The sequence below is a fragment of the Phyllostomus discolor genome, chromosome 8 (genome assembly GCF_004126475.2).
Source record: "Phyllostomus discolor isolate MPI-MPIP mPhyDis1 chromosome 8, mPhyDis1.pri.v3, whole genome shotgun sequence".
Taxonomy (NCBI): Eukaryota; Metazoa; Chordata; class Mammalia; order Chiroptera; family Phyllostomidae; genus Phyllostomus; species Phyllostomus discolor.
Window position 1 is genome coordinate 58,619,756 of NC_040910.2, and position 25,995 is coordinate 58,645,750.

Below are 25,995 nucleotides of genomic sequence, written 5' to 3' on the forward strand. Positions count from 1 at the left end.
TCACAATGATGGAGTTTAATCAGAAGTCAACAATAGAAGGAAATTTGGGAAAGCCTCAAATATTTGGAAATTAAGCAACATATTTCTAAATAATCTATGTGTCAAAAAAAGAAACACAAAGACAATTAGGAACTGTTTTGAGCTAGAAAAAATGAAAACATAAAAAATAATGGGATGCAGCTGGAGCAGTGTACAATATAAAGGAAAATTTATAGCTGTAAATGCCTGTGTTAGAACAGGAGATCTGAAATCAGTAACTTCAACTTCAAGAAAAATAGAAAAAGAAAAGCAACCTGAACCCCAAAACAAGCAAAAGAAGGAGGATAATAAAGATGAAGGTAGAAATTACTGAAATGAAAATAAGGAAAAAAATAGAGAATGCTGAATAAAATTTAAAAATTGTTCTTTGAAAAGATCAAAGTAATTTTCACAAAATGCTGGTTTTACTGACCAAGACAAAAAAAGACACAAATTACCACATCAGAAATGAGACATCAGTACCAACCTTTTAATAATTAAAAGGATAATAAAATACTTTGAAGACCTTTATGCCAGAAAATTAGACCACATAACTGGGAAAACTCCTAAAAAGAGAAAAATTACTTATGAAATGAAAGTCTGAACAGATCCATAGCAATTAAAGTGAAATAGTAATTTAAAACTTCCCATAAGGAAAAGCATAAGAAGGATGTGCTCACTGGAGAACTCCAAGAAACACTGAAGGTGAAATCAACAGCAATTCTTCACAAAACAGTGGAGGAGGGAACAAAGACCCACTCCCCTCGGAAAAACCACAGACTGGTGCTCCCCCTCCACCCATGCATGAATGGAAAACTCCTGTACAAAACCTGAAACAAGATCTTTTTGAGGGGATGGATGTTCTGAGCTCGAATTGTGGTCATGAAGGAATTAGTAAGTTATTGAATTACTAAAAATCACTTGAAACAGCTGCATTCTATGGTGTGAAAATTGTTATCACAATAAAATTATTACCAAAAAAATGAGTGGTTGAGAGAGCAAGGTCTGGGCAGAACAAGGGTCCCTGGCAGGATGTGGGTGGGGGTCACGAGGGCACACAGGTGTCAGGAGAGAGGAAGGAGGTGGGTGCTGGTGCTCGGATGGGGTGGAGGGTGAATGTAGATGCCTGGCCTCAAAGAGACATGGGGCTTGGGGGGGGCAGAGGCTAGGGAGCACCCAAGGTGTGCAGGGTTCATGGAGTGTGCCTAGGGACCTGGGGGAAGGCGCGTGGGGAGTACAGAGCATAGGGGGTAAGCATGGTGCACGGAAGGGTAGGTGGAAGGAGCGCAGAGGTTGTGGGGGTTGGGGCACTGGACATCGCACATAGTGAAGGTGGACAGAGGGGTCCACCACGAAGACCTCATGGCTCCAGATGCCTCCAGAAAGGCTGGCTGGGACATAGTCCTTGAGACCTCAAGCACAAGGTATCTCCTTCAAGTCTGGCCACAGGTTCTAGTCGGGGTGTGTCTGAGTGGAGTCTAGCCTGATTTCACCTGCACCTGGAGTGATGGTGCGTGTTCTTCAATGGGGAGTTTACGGAACTCACTTAATTGTCCCTTTACAGGTGAAGGGGGGGAGGGGACATGAGAAGCAGATAGTGAAGTTATTTAAAATCCAGCTCTGTTCTGGCAGTCCTGCCTCTCCTGTGGACTCTGTGGAACTGGTGCTACTGCACAGACTTGCTGTCAGATTAGCTGAGTAAGACTTGTGGAATGGGAACAAATGAAAAGACCCTCTGTCTCAACATGACCCAGTAGAACACCCAAGAAGGGGCATAAGAGGGGGGAAAAGGAGACATCAGGGACACCCACCCACTCAGGCCCAGCAGCTGTCTTTGTGTCTCAGACTGTCCTTTTTCCACACACCGGGATTGGAGCAGTCACACACACCTGGGGTGCCCCCCCCCCCCGCCCCGTGCATCCTGGTATTTGTTACCTTCACAGCACTTGTCATGCCCAGAATGCTCACTTAAAAACTGTTACCTGAGGATATGTTTATTGATTTCTGAGGGGTGGGCAAGTATCATTGACTTGAGAAATATCAGTTGCCTCCTGCATGTGCCCTAAATAGGGAACAAACCTGCAACCCTTTGGTGTATGGGGTTCTCCAACTAACCTGGCCACTCAGCCAGGGCCAGAAGGCTCGTTTTAAACTGCTTTCCTCAGGCTCCCCCCTGTGGCCATTCTAGGCTCATAGAGAGCAATTATGGGATGGAAGCCCTGGTACCTGACCACATCTGACATCTGGCTCCCTACCTCCATCCAACTTTATTTTCCTTGAGATTCTCATGACAGCCCCTGAGAGCTCCTGTCACTGTGGGACTCACCCACTGCCAGTGCAGGAGACACCCACTGGTAGTGCAGGGTGGGGGTTCCCACCCTCTGGGCCTTGGACTGCCACCAGTCTGGGTGTATTAAGAACTGGACTGCACAGGTCAGCTTGAACATAATGTGCTTGAATCATCCTGAAACCACACCACCCCTCCCACAGAAAAAACTGTCATGAAAACAGTCCCTGGTGCCAAAGTTTGAGAACTGCTGGTATAAGGGACACCCGCTATTGGTGCAAGAAACACCAGCTGCTAGTGAAGACACCACTAAAGTAGGACAAGCTCACCAATACTGAAGAAATGCCCATTGTTAGTATTGGAGACTCACTGCTTGTTGGGACACATCTTCCTAGTCAGTATGAGAAGTTATCAGCTCTGTGGGCAGGATCTTTTCTGTTCACTGTGGTCTGTGGTGCCCTGAAAAGTGAAGGACCACCCTGTGGCCCACTGGCTCAGCAGGTAGAACACATGCAAAGTGCATTCAGCATGTGTGGATGGGCATCAAATATGCTCATTTCTTCTGTCACCTGGTGATGAATGGCTGAGCATTCTACTCCAAACATCCCAGTTTGGCAACAGGAACATTTGGGCTAGAAGCAGTTGACAAGAAGCAGTAGAGAAGCCGCAAGCCCTACCTCCCTAAAATGTGGTGCCCCCTCTCCCCAGGAAGGACTGTGTCAGCATTAAGTTGACTCTGGGAAATCTACAGAACCCCCTAACCAGCGTTCCTACCCTCCTGTGACAGACAGTGTAGAAGCCAGAGTGCTAAGTTGCTGCTGACGTTACTCAGTTTCCCTGGGTTTCCTCCATGTGCATGAGGTGCATGTATCAATAAACTTGTTTTTCTCATTGATCTTTTATTACAGGGCCACAAACAATAATCACATGGGTCGGAGAGTATTTGCCTCCCCTCACACGGTTGTCCAGCTTTGCTCCAGGGTCACAGCCAAGGTGTCCGGCCTGCTATTCTCGGGTGGTCCTATGAGCTCTCACCCCTCGGCTGTCCCATCTCCTGAGTGGGTTCCAGTAGCCATTTGGGAAGTCCCCAACTTTAAGGTTCAAATATTGCTCCAGGCAGGAACCAACAATTGTCCTCAGATTCTCAACCCCATCCCAGCTCCATGGGAGTGAAAGATATGGGCAGTGAACTGGAGAGGAATGGGGAAACTTCCCCAGACAGAAAAGTGGCAGACTCCTGGCTCCACAGAGAAAAACCTCCCATATACGTAATTTGAATGAATTGTGAAGACACTCAAAGTGGTACATACATAAAATAATGAAGTCCAATGGGAGAAACAGTAAATAAATAATCAAGGAATTAGCTATTGCACACCATGGAACCTAGAATTTTCAGTCAGGTTATTTGAAAAAGAGTTCTGTGGTAGCTGCATTAAATGACCAGGCAGCTGTTGTGTCCCCAACTGTGCTGTGAGTGCTGGCCTTGGCCACAGACTCTCCTGCCCTCTCCTTACAACAGTGGGATCACAGACGAGATGTTAGTTTATTTACTGTGAGAGTGATCCTTACAACAGGTAAAATCATCTTGGAGTGCAAAGATGCTGCACCATGTCTTCGTGTGAAGAAGCACCAAAACAAGCCAAAACAAATCCCAGGTTCTTGTGGGGGGGGTGGTGGGGGCGGGCGGCAGGGTCTAGCCTCACCCCTTCCCTAGGCAGAGCCAGAGCATCTTTCCCGAGCTAGTGCTCAGCTCTGAGGCAGGAAGGAGCACACTGAAGAAGCCTGGGGTGGTCCATGCTGAGGGGCTTGAGATCCTGCACCCAAGATCTTCAGCCCCCTTGTGCAGCACTTTTTGCTCCAAGTGCCCTTTCCCTGGGTTTTCCCATGCCCGCTCCTCTCCTGAGGACTGCTGTATCCTAATTAATGAGGTAGCCACACTCAGCACTATTTTCTAAGACCAGACCCTGAGACTGTTGGTTCACCTCCCAGCCTACAACCTCACAGTACAGCAGTTCTCTGCGGGTGCAGCCCTGGGGCTGTTAAAGGCTCAGGCTGAAACCCCAGAAAGTTCCACAGGCCCTGGTGTCTCACCTCTGACCAGCTGGAATTGTGCAGAGCTCCCAGGACCCTTGCTCAGGCTCTGTGCTGCTGATTGGAGTCTCAACACAGGATGGTCACAGAGGGTCCCCTAGAACATGTCATGAGCCCTGCACGTTTGCACAGAGCTTCCTGGGAACTAGAGAGGGGTTTTACTATGCAGGCAAGACAGCACTGGGAACTTGTGCATGGCTCAGGATACCTTGAAGAGCCAAAGACAGGACAAGGTCCTGAGAGGCCTGTTCACTGGGGAGCCATCCTGTTCCCATGCCCCACCTTGGGTCTGCAGATGGTCATGGGGGTAGGGCTGCTGGACAGTGGTGAGAAGAGGGCCCGCAATGTCCCTGAGAAAGGCGTCTGGGGGAAGGCATACAGGAGTGACCCGTCAGTGGCGCTGTAGAAGGCCAGGTGCCCAGCCTCATAGTCCAAGAAGATGCCCACGCGCTGGGGTGGGTCTCGCAGCGGGGCAAAGGCTCGCTCAGAGGAGTTGTAGGAGCCACCCAGGAACACCAGGATCCAGAACCCATTGCCAGCGAAGAGCTCACCCTTCTCCTTGCGGTTGGCATTCTCTCTGCAGACACCCAGAGCCCAGCTGGCCCGCTCACCCACCTCCACCTCCCAGTAGTGGCGGCCTGAGCTCAGTGGCTCCCGGCCCAGCACGCAGGGCCCGGGGTCAAAGCGTTCGGGGCTGTCGGGCAGGGGCTGCCGCAGGTCCCCCCGCCGCACACTCTGCATGTCCTCCGACAGGACCAGCTCAGGGTTGGCAGTGCCAGGATCCAGTGTAATGTCCCCTGCAGACACAGCAGTGGTCACCCCTTGGGTCCCTTCCACCAACCTACATGAGGTCTGCCCTCAAACATCCTTGTAGCTGGCTAGAGTGACTGGCTGTAGAACAACTGCTCCCCTTCCTGTATCTTCCTTGGAAAGCTCACCTCACCACTTGCAACTGCAACTCAGGATGTTCTGGAAAGTGGCCCCACACTGCTTTTCGATTCATTGTCCTGAGATTCAGGAGGAACCTGAGGGCTTTCTATGTCCACTCTTCCAATCCCCAGAGTGTTCCAGCCCAGCTTTCATACTGGGCTCCCAGGCCCAGGGCCCACACAGGGGCCCTGACACCTGAGGGACTGACTCCCGCTTTTCCTAAACACACCAGGGCAGCCACTCCCTCTGGACCAGAGCTGTCTGGCCACACACCCCCACCACACACCACAACACCCACCTTGGAACCTCCGCAGGGCCTCCACCAGCCCTGGGACCCTGCACACCGTCCTCATCTCCATGGGCACCACCTCGGGCGGCTGCAGCTTCACATCCTGGACCCTGGAGGGGCAACCAGGCATCACCCCCAGCACAAGGCCCCCCCAACACCCGACCGCCTTCCCGAGGGAAAGGCTGGGCTCCTACCTGTGTAGGGTGTCCATGATGTCCTGTGGGAGAGACATGTGGTGTCAGTGCTTGTCACATGGTCCTGGCCCCACCTCTATGCTCCAGTGTCTCCCCCACCCCACATGGTCCAACTGTCCCTGGTCTGTGCCAAGTATGTCCAGTCATGGGGACACTGAGAAGTTGGAACACAGCCAGGCTGCAGACCCAGCCCCATTCCCTCAATAAGGGGTGTTTGGCTGCCAGCTCACCCACCCAGAGCCTGGAGTACCCTCGGGTACTGGGGACAGGCCAGGTGCGTCTAGGCCTCCGGGGGAGGGGGACCAGTTCTACCCCAGTCGGGAGCCTGGCCTACATGTGCCCACTGTTTCCTGTTTCCTGGCAGCTTCACCTGCTCCTGCGCCCTGTCCACCCTCCAGGTACCTGCCCAGCCTCCATTAATGGCCCAACTTTCAGATGCAGCCCCTTTGCCTAGGTGCTACTCTCCCAAATCACTGCATGAGCACATTTTACTCAGTGTCACCAGCTGACTGTAGCCCCCACATCTAACTGTTGGAGCCCCAATACCCAGGGCCTTGAACTGGGCTATATTTGGAGACTGCACTTCTTAAAGAGGCTATTAGGTTGAAATGATGTCACTCTGGTGGGCCCTAATGCTTGTGACCAGTGTCCTTATAGGAAGAAAAGATTGAGGACACAGACGCACACAGAGAGACAACCATATGCAGACACAGGGAAGATGGTGGTCTACATACCAAGGAGAAAGGCCTCAGGAGAACCAGCCCTGCCCACACCTGGATCTCATATTCCAGACTCCAGGACTGGGGAAAATAAATGTCTGTTACTTAAGCTACCCGCCCGTGGCTTTTGTTACACAGCCTAAGCTGACAGAGACACTCTGTTATTTGGAATGGCAGCTCTTGGCAGCAAATACCTTGTCTTTTCTTTTTTTAAAGATTTTATTTATTTATCTTTGGGGAGAAGGGAAGGGAAGGAGAAAGAGGGAGAGAAACACTGATGTAAGAGATATATCAATCAGTTGCCTCTTGTACATGTCCTGTCCAGGGATTGAACCTGCAACCCAGGCATGTGCCCTGACTGGGAACTGGTGACCTCCGTGGGACAATGCCCCCCCCTCTCCCCATGAACCACATGATTTGTTTGTCTTTTAAGAGCACTGCCTGGGAAATGGCAGGGACCCAGTCCACTTTGTCAATCAAATGAACCCCAAAAGAAGTCATTCTAACTGCAATGTACACCAGCTACTAGGCCAGACACCAAGATGCAAAGACAAGTAAGACGTTGAGCCCAATGAGGGCTCCTTTGGCACGGGGGGGTGGGATGGGGGGGGCGGGGTGTTCGCAGGAGATTTCACACACAGTAGTTCTGTCTGGGCAACATGAAACCTACCAGGTTTCAAAAAACAAGGGAGACTGGTGAGTTTCTAAAGCCCGAGGATCATGAGAAGATAGTGCAGGCCTGGGAAATGCATGCGCAAAGGGCCTGGGTTGGGCTGGGTACAAAGTAGTTACAAACAGCCATCCTTATTTGTTGCTGGATGCTGGGAAACAGGGCACTCTTGGCTGTCACAAGGCCTGGGGCTGCCCTCACCACTCAGGAGGGATGGAGTAAGGGCCCCTCTGCCCAGAGGCAGGGGCAGGGGGCCTGGGCCTTAAAGAAAGACAGTTGACCTCTGTGGAGACCACTAGGCCACTCTGGGCAACTCAGATGTGTCCTATTAGGAAAATGATATGTTCCCATGGAGGATGGCTGGGGGAAAGCCTGGAGGGACACCCAGGACCCTAAACTCAGGTGTAGCTGAGAGGCCTTGGGTGGTGGTCAATTCAGTCACCCAAACTTTCACTTCCTTCATCTCCCATGGAGTTCCTGGACAGGTGTCAACAGCAGTTCTCAGTGGGGTTCAGGATTCGTATCCATTCTCCAGCCGTGCCCATAGGGACCTGCAGTCATACCTGGGATACTGGTCCTGCCCTCACCCCAGTACTTCACAGGTAGGACACAGAAGGTCCAGAAGAGGCCAAGGTCAGATGGCTTGCTCTGCCCAGGGCTTCCTCTTCCCTGCCAGCACCCTATCCTGGCACCCCATCTGTTTCCGCCTACGTTCCCATGCTCACCTGTAGCAGTCCCAGCGCTGGCAGTTGGCAGCGCCCCTCCAGCTCAGTGACAAGATCAGCCAGCTGGGCACTCTGCTGCCCAAGGCGTGCAACACTCTCCTGCAGTGGGGGCAGCACCTCCAGCTCCTCCTCTTCCAGCCTCTGCAGCAGCCGTCGCTCTTCTTCCACCAGTAGGCAGCGCAGCCGCTCAAACTCTGTGCGCACGTTCTGCCGCTGGGTCTCTACCATCTTCTGCATGGGGCAGAGGGGGGTGGTGAGCCATCGGAAACCCACTACCAGCCCTCCCCCTAGCCACCATGGGGTGGTTGAGGGTCTGGAGCAGGAGTGATGCCTTATGAGAAACATTAGTGTGAAGGACGTGGGTGGTACCCAGCAGTGGGCACACCAGTGCCCCACCCCTCCAGCCCTGGGACCTAGGCACCCAGCCACCTGCCTGCCACAGTGCACAGATCTCCTTTGCCTGGGCCTGGAACAGCAGTGCATCCTCCATTTGCTTCTGCAGGTGGTTCAGGGACTTCTCCAGCTTGCCCTGCAGGGAGGTAAGGCCAGCCAGTGACCCCCCCCCCAGCCCTAGCCCCAGCCAAGCCTAACTTGACAGAGGGGAGCCAGTGGTGGGAAACTATCAAGAACAAATAGGACAGAGCAAACGCAATCTGCTAGGAGTTGCCTGCTCATGGTATGACCTCCAACCTCTCAGGCCAACCTGACCCCCTTGCCTGTTTTTAACTTTCTTCTACCTTTCCTTGCCTCCCAGCAACCTCTCCAGCCTGACTTCCTACTGCGTCACAGCCTTCTTTCCTGCACATCCCTTTGCTCCTGTGCCTGTCTGGGGCCTGCCAAGGTTCAGCATCACCAGAAGAAACAAAGGGATACTTGGATCTGGCTGCCCTGGGCCTGACCTCAGGCAATACCCTACTGTTGACTTCAACCCTATTTACCACTGGCTCCCAGCATTAAGACAAAGTGGGCACCAGGGCAGTGGACAAAGTGGGCATACAGGAAGAACCCTCTACCTTCCTCCTTTCTGCCTAAAGGCAGGACATGAATATCCCATGAGAAGGGTGGCCTCCCTGTACCAGGAAGGGGACACATTCCTCAACAGAGATGAGGTATCACTGTGAATATGTCTAAACTGACCTTACTAAAATAAAGCTGATCCTCCAGTGGTTCCCTTATATATTTCCTACTTCCTTTTCCACAAGTTATTGGCCCTAGAAGCCCAACCTGTGTCCTTTGTCTACTCACTTCTCCACAATTTATCATCCTCTCTCAAAATGGAATAGAAGCCCTTGAGTCTAATCCCTGATTTTGGTTTTTTAATTTTCTATGAACTCATACCACATAAAATTTAAGACTAATAAAACTATGTCTTTCTATCTATTAACCTGTCAGTTGTCAGATTTACTTGTAATCCTCAATCATGAACCTAACAGAGTAGGGGAATAGGTTTCCCCTCCCCTACTGTGGGGGTTAAGTGCTGCCCTCTGACACTATCAGATCAGCTAGAAGGAGCCTCTGGAGAGCTGCTGGTCACTCTCTGATCTCACAGCCACTTTTGTACCCTGATCAGGGTGTTGGTGACAGAAGTGCAAACCTGCTGAACATGAGCAGACAATCCTATGTGCATGTTAATACTTCAAACTGAGAGGAAAATTGGCAAGACAAGCTCACTGACGTGAACTGGGGAATAGGTTTATTCTGGTGCCCCACAAGCTTGTTCCATGACAGCAATCAACTGGTCAGGTATTCATTCTAAACTGACTAAACTCTTACATTGCACACCTAGGCAAACACAGGCTACCAGCTATGACACAAAATGCAAGCCCATGTATCAATACCTGGGTTCCAGGAACAAACCCTGCAAAGGCAACAGGCCAGGTCAGCCAGGTGAGCTGTTTGCCCTGAGGCCACCAGCAGAGAGGGGAGTGCTGGTATGGATTTGAAGGAAATGCATTTCTACAACAGGCAAACAAGGCTTCTCAGCCTGGGGTCCAAGCCCAGCTGAGCCCTGGAGTGTCAGATGGCAGTGGTGACCCCAAGCACTCCATTCTGAAAGCCTGATGGGTCCCGGCGTCTGCCTCCCAGGACAAAGGCTCTGTCCCCCATCGTTCCCCACGTGTGGCTCCGAGATAGGTCCCTGCCTGCCTCCCATAGACTCTTCTCCCCAGGACTTCTTCTAACCCCCACGAGGGCCCCTGACTACAGTACACCCTCCCCCCCAAATTGGCAGTCCTCATTAATCCCTCCTGAGGGTAAGCCGCCTCTGAGGTTCTCTGCCCACTTTCTCCTGGTCTGTATTACATCCCAGCCACTGTTCAGTCACACTTGCCCAATACCGGCCCCAGACGGGCCCTCCCACCGTCACCCAGGGACTTCAGCCTTAAAGAGAATGCCTCCTTCCTCCAGGTCCCCACGCTGGCTTCCCCACTGATGAGTGGTGCCCCAGCACCGCAAAAGTGCTTGTCTGGGTCAGCACTTTGGCTGAGCTCCCACCAAACCCCAGGCCAGACCGCATTCTCCCGACCAGAGCCAGGCTGCGCACAACCCACCCATAGCAGGCCACATCCCTGGCACCGCCCTCACCGCGCACCTTGAGGTCCTCGGCTGCGTCCTGCAGCGGGCGTATGCGGTGCGTCCAGTGCTCCCCAGAGCGTTCGCAGGCCGCGCACAGCAGGCGCAGCTCGTCCGCGCAGAAAGACGCCAGCGGCTCGCGGTGCGCAGCACACACGCCCTGCGGGACAGGTGACGGCGGGTGGAGGCGTCGCGCCATCTCCGCCATCTTGGCGACAGCGCGGTTGGGCCGCAGATTCCGCTGCGGGGACAGCTCACGGCACTCGGGGCAAGCGTATGGGCCCTCGGGCTGGCCCCAACAGCGCCGGATGCACTCGCGGCAGAAGTTGTGGCCGCAGTCTGTCATCACCGGGTCCGTGTAGTAGTCGAGGCATATGGCGCAGGTGGCCTCCTCCTGGAGATTGGTGGACACGTCGGTGGCGGCCATGGCGCCGGGGGACGGAGGAAGACGCGCTCTCCGCCGGGACTTTAGGGAGCCGGCGGAGGCCGGGGGCACTCTGGAAACCTGCGGGCGCGGGGCCTCTGGTAACGGGAGGCGCAGAAGACACCGTGCACTGGCGCTCCCGGGTGCGGGAAGGAAGAAGAGCCGTAGCGGAAGCCGGAAGCAGCTGGGTTTTTTTGGGTTTTTTTTTTTTTTTTTTTTGGAAACCCGCTTTAGTCCCGGGTTGGTTGTGTTCTGTCACGAGGCCCGCAGGCGAGACAGAATTGGAAGCTGCTGGCCCGCTGACCTAGCGTCCACGCTGCCGCCCGCGTGCGGTTTTTGTGTCTCCTGCTCGCTCAGCTGTAGGGCAGCCTGGCCACTTCCTCAGGTTCGGGTAAGGATGGGGTGCAGCGGCCCGGCCAGCGGGGCGCCCCGCACAGTCACGCAGTGCGGCGACCCGGAGGCCTAGGGTGACCCCGAACCACCCCCGTGTGCCCCCTGGCGGGTGCCACAGACAGGACACAATGGGGGAGGGGTTCTGCCCCTGGGGATTCTGGTCTTGTTGGGGAAGGAGTGCATGACCCGAATGCTGGGGTGCTAGTGACTGTTACAGGGCTGTTATTACACCTGGAACTGCGAGGATGCGGTAGGGAGTGAAAGGAAGGGACCACCCCGCCCACATTTACACACCCCCTTGATCTTTGCTCTTTGAATTTTACTCCCGCCCCCCCTGCAAATGCAACTTAAAGGAATGATGGGGTGGGCAGCGCTAAGGTTTTTATGGGTTCACCTTGAAAAGTCATACTTTCTTGTTTCCCCTGTGAAGGGCCCGTATATGGAATTGATGATGACAAGGAAGGTGAACCCCTCAGGCCACAGCTATACCTATAATACCCCAAACTCAGCGGCCCCAGTGAGTGGTTGGTGAAGGATATGACTACAGAAAACTACAGAGCACTGGCCTGGTTTGTAGATATGTACTCAGAGACTGGTATGAGTTCCCTCTGAGGCACCTGGGAATACAGTCTCAACATTTAACTGCTTTAATCACAATTAGATTCTGGCACCAGGAGCCCCTTGGAACCACTGTGGGTCTCCACCTGAGATAAGCATGGCAGATGGCCATGCTGAACAGGACCACCTCACCCTCTGGAGAAAGCATGTGCCTTCGCTCTCTGCCTGCATGCCTATCCCTTCACCCATAGCGTCACTGTAGAGATGACCATCTGGCCAGATTTGGGGGCCCCGAGGCAGAAGAAAGGCTGCAGGGGGCCTGGGAAGGCAGATTGGGCATAAGTGTGCAGGTGGGAGCCACCGCTTGCATTGTAGAAAGACACCTCCCCAGCCTCAAAGTCCAGGAAGATGCCCACGTGGCTGGGGGGCTCTGTCAGCGTGATGGGGGGCAGAGTTGACACGGGGGGCACATACTTCTTTCCCTTGCACAGCTGCACCACCCAGAATCCGTTTTCGGGGGACTTGGGGACCCTATCCTTCCGGCTGACATTGTCCCTGCACACACCCAGAGCCCACAGTGCATCCCCAGTGAGGTTCATGCCCACCTCCCAATAGTGCCGCCCTGAGCAGAAGGTCTGGTGGCCCACTGCACAGGGGTAGGCCAGGAACCTGTCCTTGCTGCAGGGCATGCCTTCTGGTGGGGTACTGAGGTAGCACCTCTGGCGGCTCTCATACAGGAGGAGGTAGGGGTACGCTGTGGCAGGGTCAGGCACCACGTTCTCTGCAGACAGGCGCAGCAACGAGGATGGGGGTGAATCATCCCTATTCTCCCTGACTACTCCCTCCCAGTCCTCCCCTTGGCCGACTCCAGCTGTGAGCCTGGGTCCCTGCTTGGGCCATACCCCAGTGGTCGATATTGGTGGTGCCAAGGAGATGAGCTGGGGGCCATTTGGGCATCTCCTGGGAGTGGCCAGTAAGGGTAGAGTGTGAACGACCAGTGAATATCAAGGCCCCCAGGGGTGGCCCCAGCTGAGAGAACAGGCCCCACATACCTTGGAAGCTCTTGAGCACTTCTATCTGCCCAGGGACTCTGCAGACAGTCCTCAGTGCGATGGGGGTGGCCTCTGGGTACTGCACACTCACACTGTTCCTGCTCCAGAAGGGACAGGTGTGCTTTCCCCTCTGGCCACATGCAAAGCCCTCCCTGCCTCCATATCAAGTGGTCATCTACCTGTCCAGCGACTCCTTCATATCCTGCAAAAACAGGGAGGGAGATCCATGATGCCTTGTTAGGAATGTGGGGCATCCCCAAGCACCATGTGTGGACATTTCTGGCTTGCAGAGCAAGAATGTGTAATGCTTTCCCATGACCTCTCCCAGTTTCCTGAGTGGATCCCTATCTTTTGGCTGCCCAGGCTTCCTGCTGCTCCCCTGCATGGGAGCATGGACATGGAAACTGTCCTGCTTTCAATGGCAGGGAAGGCATAGGAGACCCAAGGTTGCTCTCACGTTGTAGGCCTGTATTCAAGAGTGTATAGGGGTGGTGAACAAGCTGCTTTTTACTAGAAGACCAAGTATTCCCCAAAGTTGGGGCAAGCGCATAGTCTGTTAACTAAACCAGGACACTTACTGGGGACAAAACCCAAGATGCCAGGACAACAGGCATGAAATGGGCTGACCTTGCACATGGCATCTGCTTCAGTTGTATAAATACACTGAGTGTGTGATGGCTCACAATGTGAGATATTTTTTTTTTTTTGCTATGGGTCCTGTCATTCCACACAGTTGATGAGCCAGTTACTCACCTGCTGGGCAACATAATCACTCCCACTTCTCAGGCCTCAAAATGCAGGCCCATCCCCAGCACCTTCTCCCCCATTCCAAATCCTCTCAGATGGATTCACATGACTTGCTCCTGCCTTGAATTTACCAGGCCTGAGATGGCTGGTGTGTCCCTGCCTCACATCACCATGTGAATGACAGCTGCCCCTGGGCTACAGCCCCTGGACTAGGAATGAAATGCAGAACACAGGTGTCGGAAACCTGTCAGGCTGATTGTGTCCCCCATATCCATGTGTTGGAACCCAGCCCCCAGGACCTCAGATGAGGCTGTATGTGGAGATGGGGCCTTGCAGAGGTGATGAAGGTGAAATGAGGTCCCTAGGGAGGGCCGTAATCCAGTGTGACTTGGTGTCCTTAGAAGATCGAGACAGATGCAGAGGGATGACCATATGAGGACACAGGTAGGAGATGGTTATCCAGACACCAAGGAGAGGTGCCTCAGGAAGCAGTTTTGTCCCCACCTGGATCCCTCCTTTCAGCCCCCAGGACTGTGAGAAATAAATGTCCTTTTAAGCCCCCAGCCTGTGGTATCTGTTATGCAGCTCTGAGCTGACAGAGATGGAGCCTTCCCTGTTGATGTCTATTTGCGCCAGCAGGCCAACCACACCCAGCCAGAGCCTGTGCCCCCTCCACCCTGAAGTCAGGTTAGCAGGTGCTCCTCACTCGTAGCATTTGCAACGGCTCCCGCTTGCTACGGTCCTCCAGCTGCAGTAGGAGTGTCTCCAGGGAGCAGCTCTGCTGCTCTAATGCAGCCATACTCTGCTGCAGCCTGGCTGCCGTGTCTTCCTCTTCCTGCCTCAGGGCCTGCAGGAGGTGCTGCTCCTCCTCCACCAGAAGGACAGCCATCTTCTTAAACTCCATCATGACTCGCTGTCTCCGCTCCTGCACCTTCTCCTGCAGGGCAGGGGCTGGAGGTGAGGCATTTCCATGGGGACTGCCACCCTATGTCCACTCATGCCCAACTTTAGTCAACTTGTAGGAGCCACTTCAAGGTTGCTGGCATGTCTCCCTGGGCCCTGTGATCCACAGAAAACCAGCACAGCTGGCATGCAGGGGCCACACAGAGCCCCCATCACTGTGTGGTGATAACATGGGCCCCAAATGACAGCCTCCAGGTATGTGCGTCTCAGTCCCTGCATCTCCAAAATGGCCAGTCTGGGCCAAGTACACATGTGCAGGCCTGATTCTAGGGGGAGTTCTGTGCTCTTGTCCACATGTGACAGTGAGTCCCATCTTGAGGGTCTGCAGGTACTGGAGGCCCTGTGGTGCCCTGGGGCCTGGCCAGGCTTTCCCACTGGCTCCTCACCAGCACTTGCCTGCCACTTGGCCAAGGCCTGCTGCTCCCTTGTCTGCAACTTCTGGGTCTTCTCCATCTCCTCCCGCAGGTGCTCCATGTCATCCTCCAGCTTCAGCTGCGAACAACAGACCAGGGGATGGGGGTCGGAGGCCCCTGTACACCCACATCGGGAGGTGCTCTCTGAAGCTGCACCCTAAGGGGGATGGAAATATACCACCCCAAAATATGCCCCTTGGGCAGGAGAATTGTTTTGAGCTGGAGGCAAATGAGAATCTACAGATGCAGAAATGCCTTCTGTGGCTCCCAATATGTGACTAAAAGAAACTGCTAAGAACTGAGGGCTGCCATGAATTTGCCTCCCAGGGAAGTTTTATGGCCATGAAGGGGGTAAAAAGTGGGTACCAAGAGGGACCTACACTGATGAACCTTATCTTTCATTAGTTTCCCTAAAATATTTACATTCTGTCAATGATCTGAATGTTCATGTTCCCTCAAATTAACAGGTTACATCCTAATACCCAAGGCATCGGAGGTGGGGCCTTTGGGAGGTGATGATGGCACCAGTGGGGAGCCCTCAGGAATGGGTGGGGTCAGTGCCCTACTGAGACCTTAGAGCTCCCAGCCCCTTGCTCCCTGTGAGGACAATGAGAAATCCGCTGTCTGTGAACCAGGAAGGGGCCGCACCTGACCCTGCTGGTGCCATGTTCTTAGACTTCCAGCCCCCCAAACCATGAGCTCTCTGAAATTCTTGCTGTTTATAAGCCACCAGGTCTTGAGTTCTGTGACAGCAGCTGGAATGAACCAAGACACCTTTCCCAGTTTGCTCCCCTTGGGATCCTGTTACCTTTCCCTTTGTCTCTTCTCTCCAAATGTGTTGTTCCTTGTTCAGATGCTAGACAACCCAGGTTCTAAAACTACCTGTTACTGGTTGCTGTGGTTTCTTCCCTGTGAAGTACATGGACTACACATGTTAACAGTTCGCCTTTCTTCCCTTGATATGTCTTTTGTAGTCTAATTTAGGATGGAAGGAAAAGACTTTTTCTTCCCCTACAGAAGGTCACCTGGCTTGCCCATACAGACAGGTTCGAGGCCACTTTGTCAGCCTGGGTTCCTGAATAACTGGAGAGGATGCCTACCTGGCCAGCCACCTGCCTACTTTGTTGTGGGGGGTGCAGACACTTCCACCATGGGGGCCAGCATATGGGGCTATTTGTTATAAGGTTCATTCTCCTGCCTGACTGACACTGCTTGACACATGTGCCCTTGGGCCTCATTGGCCCCTGCAGCCCCTCATCCCTGGGCCCACCTTGTGCTCCTGCACAGCCTCCTCCACTGGTACCACCCTGTGGGCCCGGTGTTCCCGAGACTCCCTGCAGACCACACAGATGGGGCTCTGGTCATCTTCACAGAAGAGTTTGAGGACCTCCTGGTGCACCTTGCACAGGTCCCTGCTCTGGAGGCCTGGGTGCTGCCGTGCCATCTCAGCCACCTTGGTCAGCAGACGATTGGGCCGCAGGTTCCTCTGGGGGGACAGCTCACGGCATTCAGGGCAAGGGAAGGTGCCCCTGCGTTTCCTCCTGCCCTTCTTGCCTTTGGCCTTCTCCCAGGTCAGCCGGATACACTCGCGGCAGAAGTTGTGGCCACAGGTGGTCATTACAGGGTCGGTGAAGTAGTCGAGGCAGATGGAACATGTTGCCTCTTCCTGCAGCTTTCTGGCAAGTTCCACGGCATCCATAGCCCCTGGGAAAGAAACAGAGCACCCCGCTGCACCCTCTGCCTAGAGCTCCAGGCACTTGAGCTGTCTGTCCTCTTACAGGGGCCTGAAGACAGGGTCCTGTTGGGGTACCTGAGTTGTCTGCAGTAAGAGGCACAGGTGCCTGTTGAAGCTGACAAAGAGCCTTTCCACAGCCAAACCAGCCAGGCTCCCCTGAGCTGCCAGTCTCTGCCCAGTCACACCCAGTTTTATTCCACTTGGAGCCCTGGCCCCCAATGAGACTTATGATCTAGTCCAGCATCCCCCATCTCCCCCAGCAGGATGAATGTGCAGGAGTCCTGCTAGGCCAGTTTGGCAAGAAGATCCCTCCCCATCTTTCTTCCTAGTGATTTTCCATCACTAACTCCCTTTTCACTAATGCCCTTGGCCACTCATCCCCACTATGTGGGCTGAATTCACAGGTGGCCCCATCTTCCTTCCTATTGCAGTAGCCTTGAATAAAGTCTTCCTTACCAGTTGAACAAGTGTCAGAATCAGTTTCTCTTTAACAGGACATCCATGCAAAAAGGAAAAGGGGACTCGAAGAAGAAAAATCAGAGCTGGCAAAGTTATCTGCTTGACCAAACTCTGCTCAGGCTCCCAGAACTTTCCAAAGAGGCCCTGGGCTTTCATGTTTGTCTCTGCATTGTCCAAGTTTAGTAAGAATCCCAATTTGTGGGTTTAGACAGAAGCCCCCTACCCAGATGTTTCCTCTTAGTAACTTCACATCCCCAACCCCATCCTGCACCTGGCCATAAATCCCCACTGGCTCACTCTATATTCAGAGTTGAGCTTTCTATGGGTTTCTGTATTGTTCCCCTACTGCAATAGTCCTGAGTAAAATGTTTCTACTGCTCTACAGTTCAACTCTGGCTTTCTTTGCAAGGTGCAGTGCAGAAAAGGCACACAATTATTCATGCATGTACATAGTACATATGCACATGTACAGGCACACAAACACATGCGCATATGCATGCACACAGCATGTACACACACATAACATGTATATGCACACACTTTGGCATTTGAATACCCACATCCTTATCCAGTGCAGATTCAAAGCCTCCCCGTGCACCTCATAGGGTGGTCACTGGGTGAGTCAGAAGATCTGAAAGTCGTTTCTAAACCACAGCACTATCCAGGGCTCCCTTTCCTGCCATCACCCTGAGCGATGGCTCAGATTCCAGACAGTGTGAGTTCACTTTGTGGAAGCTGGCTCTCTCTGTGCAGAGCCCTTAGGGTCAGTCTCGCCTCTGCTGCCCACCCACCTGAAGGCGCAAGACTGCCTGCTTGGTCATGGTCTCTGGTTTAGGCTCAGGGGAAGCAGGCCAAGGAGTCCTGGTCAGTGAGGGTGGACCGGGCACCCTCTGTCCCAGGGAGCTCCTGTGTGATTCCGGCTATACAAGGTGACCCTTCTGCTTCCAACTGATAACCACCTTCAAAGCCAGGACCCCAGTGTACCGGATGTGGCTACCACCTCCCGCCTCTGGATGGACTGGCACTTACCAGGGAGGGGGGTACATGCCGCTCCGGACGGCGAGCGCAAACAAGGCCCCGAAAAGCCTGCACTTGTGCCACGGAGACTGTCAAGGGTGGGGGGTGTCAGTGGCCGCGGGGGCACAGGCTTTGTGGCGTCAGCAGGGGCGGAGAGGCTGCAGGGGATGAGTGTGTGCGTGCTGGGTTGCAGGAAGCGGGGGTGGGCGGAGTTACGGTGCTCCCAGCACCCAGGGGATGGAGGCTTGTGGACCCGCAGGGGTGGGAGCGGACTTGGCCAGGGGTGAAAAGTGGAGGAGCCGTGTCCCGGGTAGGGGTGGGGTTTGGAGCAGACCAACGTGGATGGGCCAAGGTGGAAAGGGACTGTAGCCTTGTCTCGGGATGCAGGTAGACGATTTGAGGAGCAGGGGGTGGACACCTGGCCTGCGTGACAGAGACAACTTTCAGAGGAGGAGGAAAGAGCAGCTTGGGAGGAGGGGGAGCGTTGGGAGGGAGGCGAGGGTGGACCGGGCAGCAGAAACCGACGCCCAGTTGGGAAGGTGACAGTGGTCGTTGGGAGAGGTGATGAGGGTTGCGGGCCCCAGGAGACCCCAGAAGCACCGGGTGAGGGGAGAGGGCCACAGCCGGGCCCCGGGTTAGGACAGGCGGGCCGGGTTTAGAGGGGAACTGGGCAGGGGGTGCCCCTAGGGTCTTACCAGAGCCTGGAGATGGTTTTGCTGGGTTGCTGCCTCCCAACACTAACCTAGCCATGGCTTCTGGCCGCACACACCCCAAGTTATAGCTCTTGGGGAGCCAACAGGTGAGGAAACTAAGTTTCAGGCTACCTCAGGAGGGCTGCGCAATGGACGGGTGTCCTCTCCCGGGAGTGCGGGTGAAGACGACCAGCCGTGGATGGAGGTAGACAGCTGGCTTTCCAGGCGCTCGGATGGGTGTTTCTTGAGTATTGCCTTCTTACTAGGATATACGGCATCCCGGAAAGAGGGGGCACCGTTTGTTAATTGCAATCCCTGACTAACTTTTGCAGGAGAGAGAATTCTGGTCTGAGGGTTTCTTTCAATCTATAAAAACTTCAAAAGAAAAATTCAAGAGAACACTGGACTCTGTGTTTGAGGAGGGATGCAAGATAAGCCGGAATTTATTTACAAGAAATCGTGCATTTCTTACATGTTTAAACTTCAGTCACCTTCAAAGTACTCTCCATTTGATTAAATACACCCATCCAAACATTTTTTTTCACTGCTCAAAACAGTTTTTCAACTCGTCGATGTTGATGCCTTTTAGTGCTTTCACCAGTTTTTGTTTTACCTCTTCCACATCAGAAAAACATTTCCCTTTGAGGACTTTTTCATCTGGGGAAACAAACAAACAAAAAAGTAACTGAGGGCAATATCTGGCGAACAGGGACGGGGGCATGGGGAGTGCGGGGGGTTGTACTGTTTTTGGCCAAAAGCTGCTGACCACTCAGCATGGTGTGGGCAGGTGTGCTTATAAATCACCCATAACGAAATGGACAAAGGTGTTGAGTCTTCAAAAAAAAAAAAAAAACCAAAACCCAAAAACCAAATCATTGAAGCCAAACGCAGCCTCTCACAACAATGCCAACTGGCACACTAGTACAGATGGGCTCCTAGAACACTCACTTAGAGGGGAAAGCCTGTCCTACAAGGGGCCCATCCTTCAGAATATAATCCCAGTTTTTTGGGGGGGTCTCATATAAATTGTACAGATTGGTGTTTCACTTTATTTGCTTCATTTGTCCTATTCTTTAGTCTCGTCTAAAGAGTAACAAAATGAAACAAAAGAAAGAAAGAAACAAACAAAAAAAACCCCCAGATATCACCAGGTTCACCTCTCTGTGCTTTTGCAAGGTAGAGAAAACTTCCTCCACCTGACAGACCTAGGCAGGCCCAGGAGGAATGGAAAATCACCAGGCAGGAAACTACACCATGGAAAACTGTCTGCCGACCTTACCCAGGACAAAAAGATGCTCGGCTAAGATTGAGGTCTGGGGTCGGCAGATCTGGGATAACAGGATGCAGCCTTAACCCAAGGATGAGTTGTATCAAGAACAATGATCAACAAAAATGGCAATTGGAAACATTCTCTAGCCAAAGAGACTCTGACACCCCAACTAGTTACCCTTTGTGAGTTTTTGCGCTTAAAAACCCTGCCCTAAGAACAACCCAGCGAGCCTTATCCTCCCTTGGTTGGCTCCACTTCCCCTCTTATTCCCTGCTAGTAAACCCTGCTTCTTGGCTCACTGCATCTTTCTTGAGCAACTCCAACCTGTCACCATCCTCTTGGTTCAGTGGCTGGGGCCTGCTGATGAAACTGACAATAGCTGGATTGACAGGAAAAAAACTTGTTTATATGTATTTGGGTGTCAACAAAGGAAGCAGTGGCTTATTAAACATTTAAAGGCTTAGAAAACTTAGGAAAAAGGAAGGGGGAGATAAGGCCTCTATGGGAAAAACAAACAGGCCTCTCTAGGCAAGATGAAAGGGTTTTGGGGAGAATGGAGGACATAAGAAAGTGTGGGGTAGTGTTTGTCTGCACAGCTGTGTGTGACCTTTCCACCTCCTTCAGGGCCCCAAGACTGCCCCAGGGAGGAGTTTATGGAGCCTAATTTCCCAGAAGCTGCTGCTTTTACTCAGATAAGGAAAGCTTCCAGAAGGCTTTCTTCTGTAGTTGTTTGGATCTCAAATATCTTCACCTTCAAGTAATAGTTGTGGTAATTCTGCAGTTCAGAGTGGGCCCCAACACTCTCATTCATCTCTAAAACTGAGGTGTTTCTACATAACTACAAGGCTTTGCCTCTCTCACACAAGTGACAATGATTTCTTCTTTTATCTGGCCTCAGTTCATATCAAATTTAACCTATTATCTCAAAAATGTTTGTTTTAAAAGTTGGTTTGCCTGGCTGGCGTAGCTCAGTGGATTGAATGCGGGCTGCGAACCAAAGCATGGCAGGTTCAATTCCCAGTCAGGGCACATGCCTCGGTTGCAGGCCACAGCCCCCAGCAACCGCACATTGATGTTTCTCTCTCTACTTCTCCCTCCCTTCCCTCTCTAAAAATAAATAAATAAAATCTTAAAAAATATGAAGGTTGGTTTGTTTGAATCAGGATCCAAATAAGGTGATTAGGTTTTTAGGACTTAAACTGGTGTGGTTTCTTTTCTTTTCCTCATGTATTTTTCCTCATCTTGTTCCATCATCATCTTTTAATTCCACAGGCTCCAACTTCTGGGCAGTTTCCCTACACAAAGCAGCCCCACTGTTGGGATCTGAGTTTGCCCCACCACCTGTGATCTTCCTAACAAGGGAAGTTCTCTCCAGGGCTCAGCTTGGCAACAGGGCTGCACATTAGGAATCCCTTCCTCTCTCACCAGCGGGCAGCTCAGCATCTCTGTGCAGGGACCTGGAACCCCTGTTTTTAAAACTCCTGGAGAGCATTCAACTGTAAGAAAAATGAAAAATAAGGGGCAATGTAAAGGGCTCACATTGTTGTGAGAGGCTGCGTTTGGCTTCAATGATTTGGTTTTTGGGAAATCGACACCACCCCCTTCCCTTTCAGAATTTCTTTCTCCATCGTTTTCAAATGTATTCAAATATTTTTAGTGGCTAAATAAGCCTTCGTCCTGTCTTATACCTCAGGAACCTGGAGTAAGCTCTGAAGTGTAATGTCCCAGGGTCCAGGGGAGAAGTGGGCTTAACTTGTTACCTGACTTTAAAGCACCCAGGATCATAACCTCAGGAGAAAATTTGCTCCTTTGTTGACTTTTTCCTGAATACAGGGAAATGATGGCTGTATCCCCTGGGCCTTGTCTCCTCAGCTGCTGCCTGTGGGTGTTATAACCTCTGGCCAAAGGCTCATTCAGGAACAAAACTTTTTTTTCCTCTTCCATTTTTGTGGAGCATTTTTCCTGGTAGGTAGCAGATTTTGTTGTACATTCTATTTCCTCAATGTTAATGAATAGCCAGAGTTGAGAAGTAAGGGTCTAGAGCAGCGATTTTCAACCTTTCCCATCTCAGGGCACACGTAAACTAATTACTAAAATTCTGTGGCACACCAAAAAATATATTTTTTGCCAATCTGACCAAAAAAAGGTGTAACTTTGATTCTTCCACACCCAACATTTATTGTTGTGTTGGCTGTTATTATTTTTTTTTATTGGCAATCTAAAACAAAAGAGGTCATGCCTCTGACTAAAAATAGGGATTACGTGTTTTAAAAATTATTGGGGTGCACCACTTGAAAACGCTGGTCTAGAGCATGATCAGATACTGGCAAACACCCTTGATGAGTACAAGGTATGGTGGGCACATGTGTGTTGCAGATGTGGTTCAGGTGCTGCAGAACCAGAGTTGAAGGAAACTGTGAGACTGCTCCAGGGCTGCAGACCTCTCTTCACTGGTGAGAATTTGAGGCCGGGAGAGTGTGGGCTACATCATTGCAGCGTGAGGAGTGCAGAGGCCAGAAGGAGATGGCTGCTGATCTCCTGCAGGCTTCTGAAAACTACTGAGCTACTAGGCTTTCACTCAGGACACGTGCACCCAGCCGGTCCTTATAGTGGCACCAAACATGCTTCCAGATGCTCCTAGAAGCAGCTTCTGCCCCAGAATACCCCTAGTTTCTTTCCAGAGACTATGGAACAAATGGCCATTTGCTCAGAGCTCCCTGCAACTAGGAAGTTGGGCACTGTCACTCATGAGAAGAGACACTTGTGGAGATGGGAGCTCCAGGTGTGCCCTAACGGGACTATGGGTTGGGAAGCTGGTGGCTGATTGGAAGTAGGCATCTTGGATTCTCACTAGAGACAGCAGCCTGACATCCTTCAAGTCTGACTCACAGCAGCCAACTTCCTGGGTGGGCTATGGGGGACCACAGACTAGTTTCTCCAGGCAGGTATGCTATGGGCTGGATGTAAAACCCTAAAATTCATAGGTTGAAATTCTAGCACCCAATGCGATATTGTTGGGAATTGGTATCTGCAGAAGGTGGTGAGGTCATGCAGTGGAGACCCCATGAGTGGGATTAATGTCCTTATAAGAGACCTTTCAGAACTCCCAGCCCCTCCCATGACTTGAAGATCCAGCAAGAAGTCAGCCAGCTGTGAACCAGGAAGCAGCCCTCGTGGGACATCTGCTCTGCTAATGCCTTGAAGGATCTCAGACTTCCAGTCTCCAGTACCATGAGAAAGAAATCTTGCCTGCAAGCCCACGGTCTGTGGTGTTCTGTTACAGCAGCCCAGACTGAAATGAGGCTGCTGAAGGTTGTGACTCAGTTCTGTTTTATAGACCACCTGGTCCTGGTCTGTGCATGCAGCCTCTGTGCGGTTCCTAAACAAATGCCCATGGAAGCCTGTGTGGGGAGCTCATCCTGTGCTAGCCACAGAGAATCAGTGCAAGCCCCCAAGCCTGGACCCAGGAGAGGAGATCAGATGGAACACTGGCCAGTGAGACTGAGGAGCACTGGGTGCGTGAGCCCATGGCCTGCAGAGCCAGGTCTCACCGGTGCTGATGACACAGGTGCAGTGCCTTCAGCATTTCTAGCTCTTTTTTCCTACTTAGTTACTTTCATAAAATTTGAATCATTTTGATTTTTTTGTTTTCATCCATATTTGTCACTTTTATTCAGAGGGACATAAATAAAATTAAAATCAAATGACTTTTATTCAAAATTTACAAGGCTAAGTATAAAGGTATACCTAAATAAACTTCCAAATGATGATTTGTGTATGTTTACAGCATTTATTCTTCTAGGTATAGGGGAGAAAAATCTTTTCCTCTACTCTCTCAGGTTCTAAACCCGAGGCTACAAATTAAACTGACATAAGACAGAATAACAGAAGAAAAGCACACACATTTTATTTGACGTTAATATTTCTTATGTGCACAGGGCTTCATAGAAAAAAATAAAAACCTAAAGTAACAGACTTGGGGGTTTACATAAAACTTTAACAAAGGGCAATATATTTTGGAGAGGAAGGAATATAGAAGAGAGAATTTGGGTTTCTTTTAGTGGTAAAGTACAGGAAGGTATGTATATGCAGAAACTAATGAGAGGTAGAGGGTATGTAGCAACATTTGCTCATGCAGAGTCTTCCTGGTGCTGTCTCTGTCTCCAGTGATAAGGGTCATTCTTCTTTTCCAGTACACGGGTGGGGAGACACCTTCACAAGGGGATTTGTGTCCTGCTTTTAGGCAGATAGGAGAAGACAGAAAGCTCGTGCTGATCTACTTTTTCTACTTGCCTTCAGCTTTTGGCATAAAATAATCTTTATGCCAAAGTAGTACTTTTGTGGTGACATATTCTGATTCCCTTCAGGGGTTATTGTTAAAGTTATAAAGATGGACACTAGTTAAAGGTGGTAAAGACAGATTTTATTCAGTACTATTGCAAGAGCGGAAAGAGACTTCGGTATAGAACTAAGCTCAACTCCAAACATAGCAAAGACAGCTGGGAATTTATAGCCAGTGAGAAGAAAGAGGGGGTCAGGGGGTAAGAGGAAACATTAGCGATAAGGGGAGATCCTTGCTAAATTGCCTGTCTCAGTCCTTTCTGCATGGCTTAAACCAAAAAATTGTTATTTCTCACAAGTTTGGAGGCTGAAAGTTCATGGTCAAGGCTCTAGCAGATTTAATGTTTGGTGAGGACCCAGATCCTGGTTCACAGATGGTGTTTCTCTATGTCAAGGGGTTCTCTGAATTCTCTTTTATAAGGGCACTAACCTCATTCATGAGTCTTCCACCCATTCAGTTACCAAAGGCCCCAAATCTTAACAACATCACCTTGGAGGTTAGATTTCGATATATGTATTTGGGAGGCTGGGGGTGGCACAGGGCACAAAAAGTCTACAGCATTGGCCAAAAGGATTCGTGCTCAGGCAGCTCAGGGACACCCACATACATTAAAGTGGGAGGGGGGGTGAGGGATTAAGGGTAGGGTCTCTCACTAAAGGAGCCCTGCAGTGTTTTTGCTAGACTGGGCTCTGCTGGGACAAAGGGAACAAACACCAAAGCCCAGGGTTCACACCTCACTGAGAGGATGCTCAGAAGAGCCTGGCTGGGGTTTGGTCAAGCAGAGTATTTGTCATGATTAAAAATTTATCTTGAACTAAGACTTTGGGGGTGCTTCCAGTTGCCCTCTGATTAGTGGGAGCTGAGTGGTGTTTGCACACTCTGTGGTGATGCCCCCCATGGTTGGGTGATGGGCAAGGGATGACAGTATTCCTGTAAACCTCAGGACAGTGTTCTGTGGGATAAAGTTCAATCATATTCAGTACTGCAGAGGAGAAACACAGGAGGTCAAGTGGCTAGGAAACCACCAGCGAAAGTAAGGAGAACATCAGTATTTATTTTTTAGTAAGTTTATGGTGTTGCCTGTTAGACATAAAACAGGGAAAAAAAGGAGCATCTGAAAAAGCAGGCATTGGTTTTAGGAAGTTATGGGAAGACACACAGACCCAGACGTGATTGTCAGGAAGGAAGAAGTTTTTAATAGTCGCAGGTCCCAGGAAATGAGAGCATATACACCATGCAGGACTCCCCCCAGGAAGTACCAGAGGCATGTCAGAGGGAGAGAGGAAAAGGTAGGTAAGATTAGTGGTTTCCTTGACAAGAAATGGCTAAGGAGGGGTAAATGGGTTAGAGTTGCCCAGTTTGAGTAACGCTGGGGCTGAAGGGCTGTCCTTAGTTGTCTGGCAGCTAGCCCTGGGACAATTAGGGATGGTGGGTGT

The 25,995-nt window shown here is 51.5% G+C and overlaps 2 protein-coding genes and 1 long non-coding RNA gene across 5 annotated transcripts; 1 reads left to right on the forward strand and 2 right to left on the reverse strand.

Annotated features, from left to right (window-relative positions):
• Positions 1-1,962: 1,962 nt before the first annotated feature.
• TRIM11 (tripartite motif containing 11) lies at positions 1,963-11,074 on the reverse strand. 2 transcript variants are annotated; one of them, XM_028534579.2, is made up of 6 exons: positions 10,514-11,072; positions 8,357-8,452; positions 7,924-8,154; positions 5,810-5,832; positions 5,625-5,725; positions 1,963-5,193 (listed from the first exon to the last, which is right to left on the reverse strand). In XM_028534579.2, exons 1-6 carry the CDS (start codon positions 10,919-10,921, stop codon positions 4,646-4,648), a joined length of 1,407 nt encoding a protein of 468 aa, XP_028390380.1. In that variant the 5' UTR covers positions 10,922-11,072; the 3' UTR covers positions 1,963-4,645. The 2 variants fall into 2 exon arrangements, with proteins under 2 accessions (XP_028390380.1, XP_035888696.1); XM_036032803.1 differs by lacking the exon at positions 8,357-8,452 and having other exon boundaries at positions 10,514-11,074.
• A 23-nt stretch (positions 11,075-11,097) lies between these two features.
• LOC118502054 lies at positions 11,098-16,315 on the forward strand. 2 transcript variants are annotated; one of them, XR_004904729.1, is made up of 3 exons: positions 11,098-11,309; positions 14,070-14,625; positions 15,097-16,315. It is a non-coding gene; the product is annotated as an uncharacterized LOC118502054 (long non-coding RNA). The 2 variants fall into 2 exon arrangements; XR_004904728.1 differs by lacking the exon at positions 11,098-11,309 and having other exon boundaries at positions 13,015-14,355; positions 14,513-14,625.
• On the reverse strand, positions 11,936-17,719 carry TRIM17 (tripartite motif containing 17). Its single transcript, XM_036032804.1, has 6 exons — positions 16,315-17,719; positions 15,028-15,123; positions 14,375-14,605; positions 13,101-13,123; positions 12,922-13,019; positions 11,936-12,650 (listed from the first exon to the last, which is right to left on the reverse strand). Exons 1-6 carry the CDS (start codon positions 16,741-16,743, stop codon positions 12,103-12,105), a joined length of 1,425 nt encoding a protein of 474 aa, XP_035888697.1. The 5' UTR covers positions 16,744-17,719; the 3' UTR covers positions 11,936-12,102.
• Positions 17,720-25,995: the final 8,276 nt, after the last annotated feature.

Excerpts from the sequence above, each read along its gene's own strand:
- TRIM17 (XM_036032804.1), bottom strand. The coding sequence starts at position 16,743 with ATGGATGCCGTGGAACTTGCCAGAAAGCTGCAGGAAGAGGCAACATGT. Across the intron at positions 13,124-14,374 it reads AGCCGTTGCAAATGCTACGA|GATATGAAGGAGTCGCTGGA; the intron begins GTGAGGAGCACC and ends CTGTTTTTGCAG. Across the intron at positions 13,020-13,100 it reads ATGAAGGAGTCGCTGGACAG|GAACAGTGTGAGTGTGCAGT; the intron begins GTAGATGACCAC and ends CTTCTGGAGCAG.
- TRIM11 (XM_028534579.2), bottom strand. The coding sequence starts at position 10,921 with ATGGCCGCCACCGACGTGTCCACCAATCTCCAGGAGGAGGCCACCTGC. Across the intron at positions 8,155-8,356 it reads AGATCTGTGCACTGTGGCAG|AAGATGGTAGAGACCCAGCG; the intron begins GCAGGTGGCTGG and ends TGCCCCATGCAG. Across the intron at positions 5,726-5,809 it reads ATCATGGACACCCTACACAG|GGTCCAGGATGTGAAGCTGC; the intron begins GTAGGAGCCCAG and ends TTGCCCCTCCAG.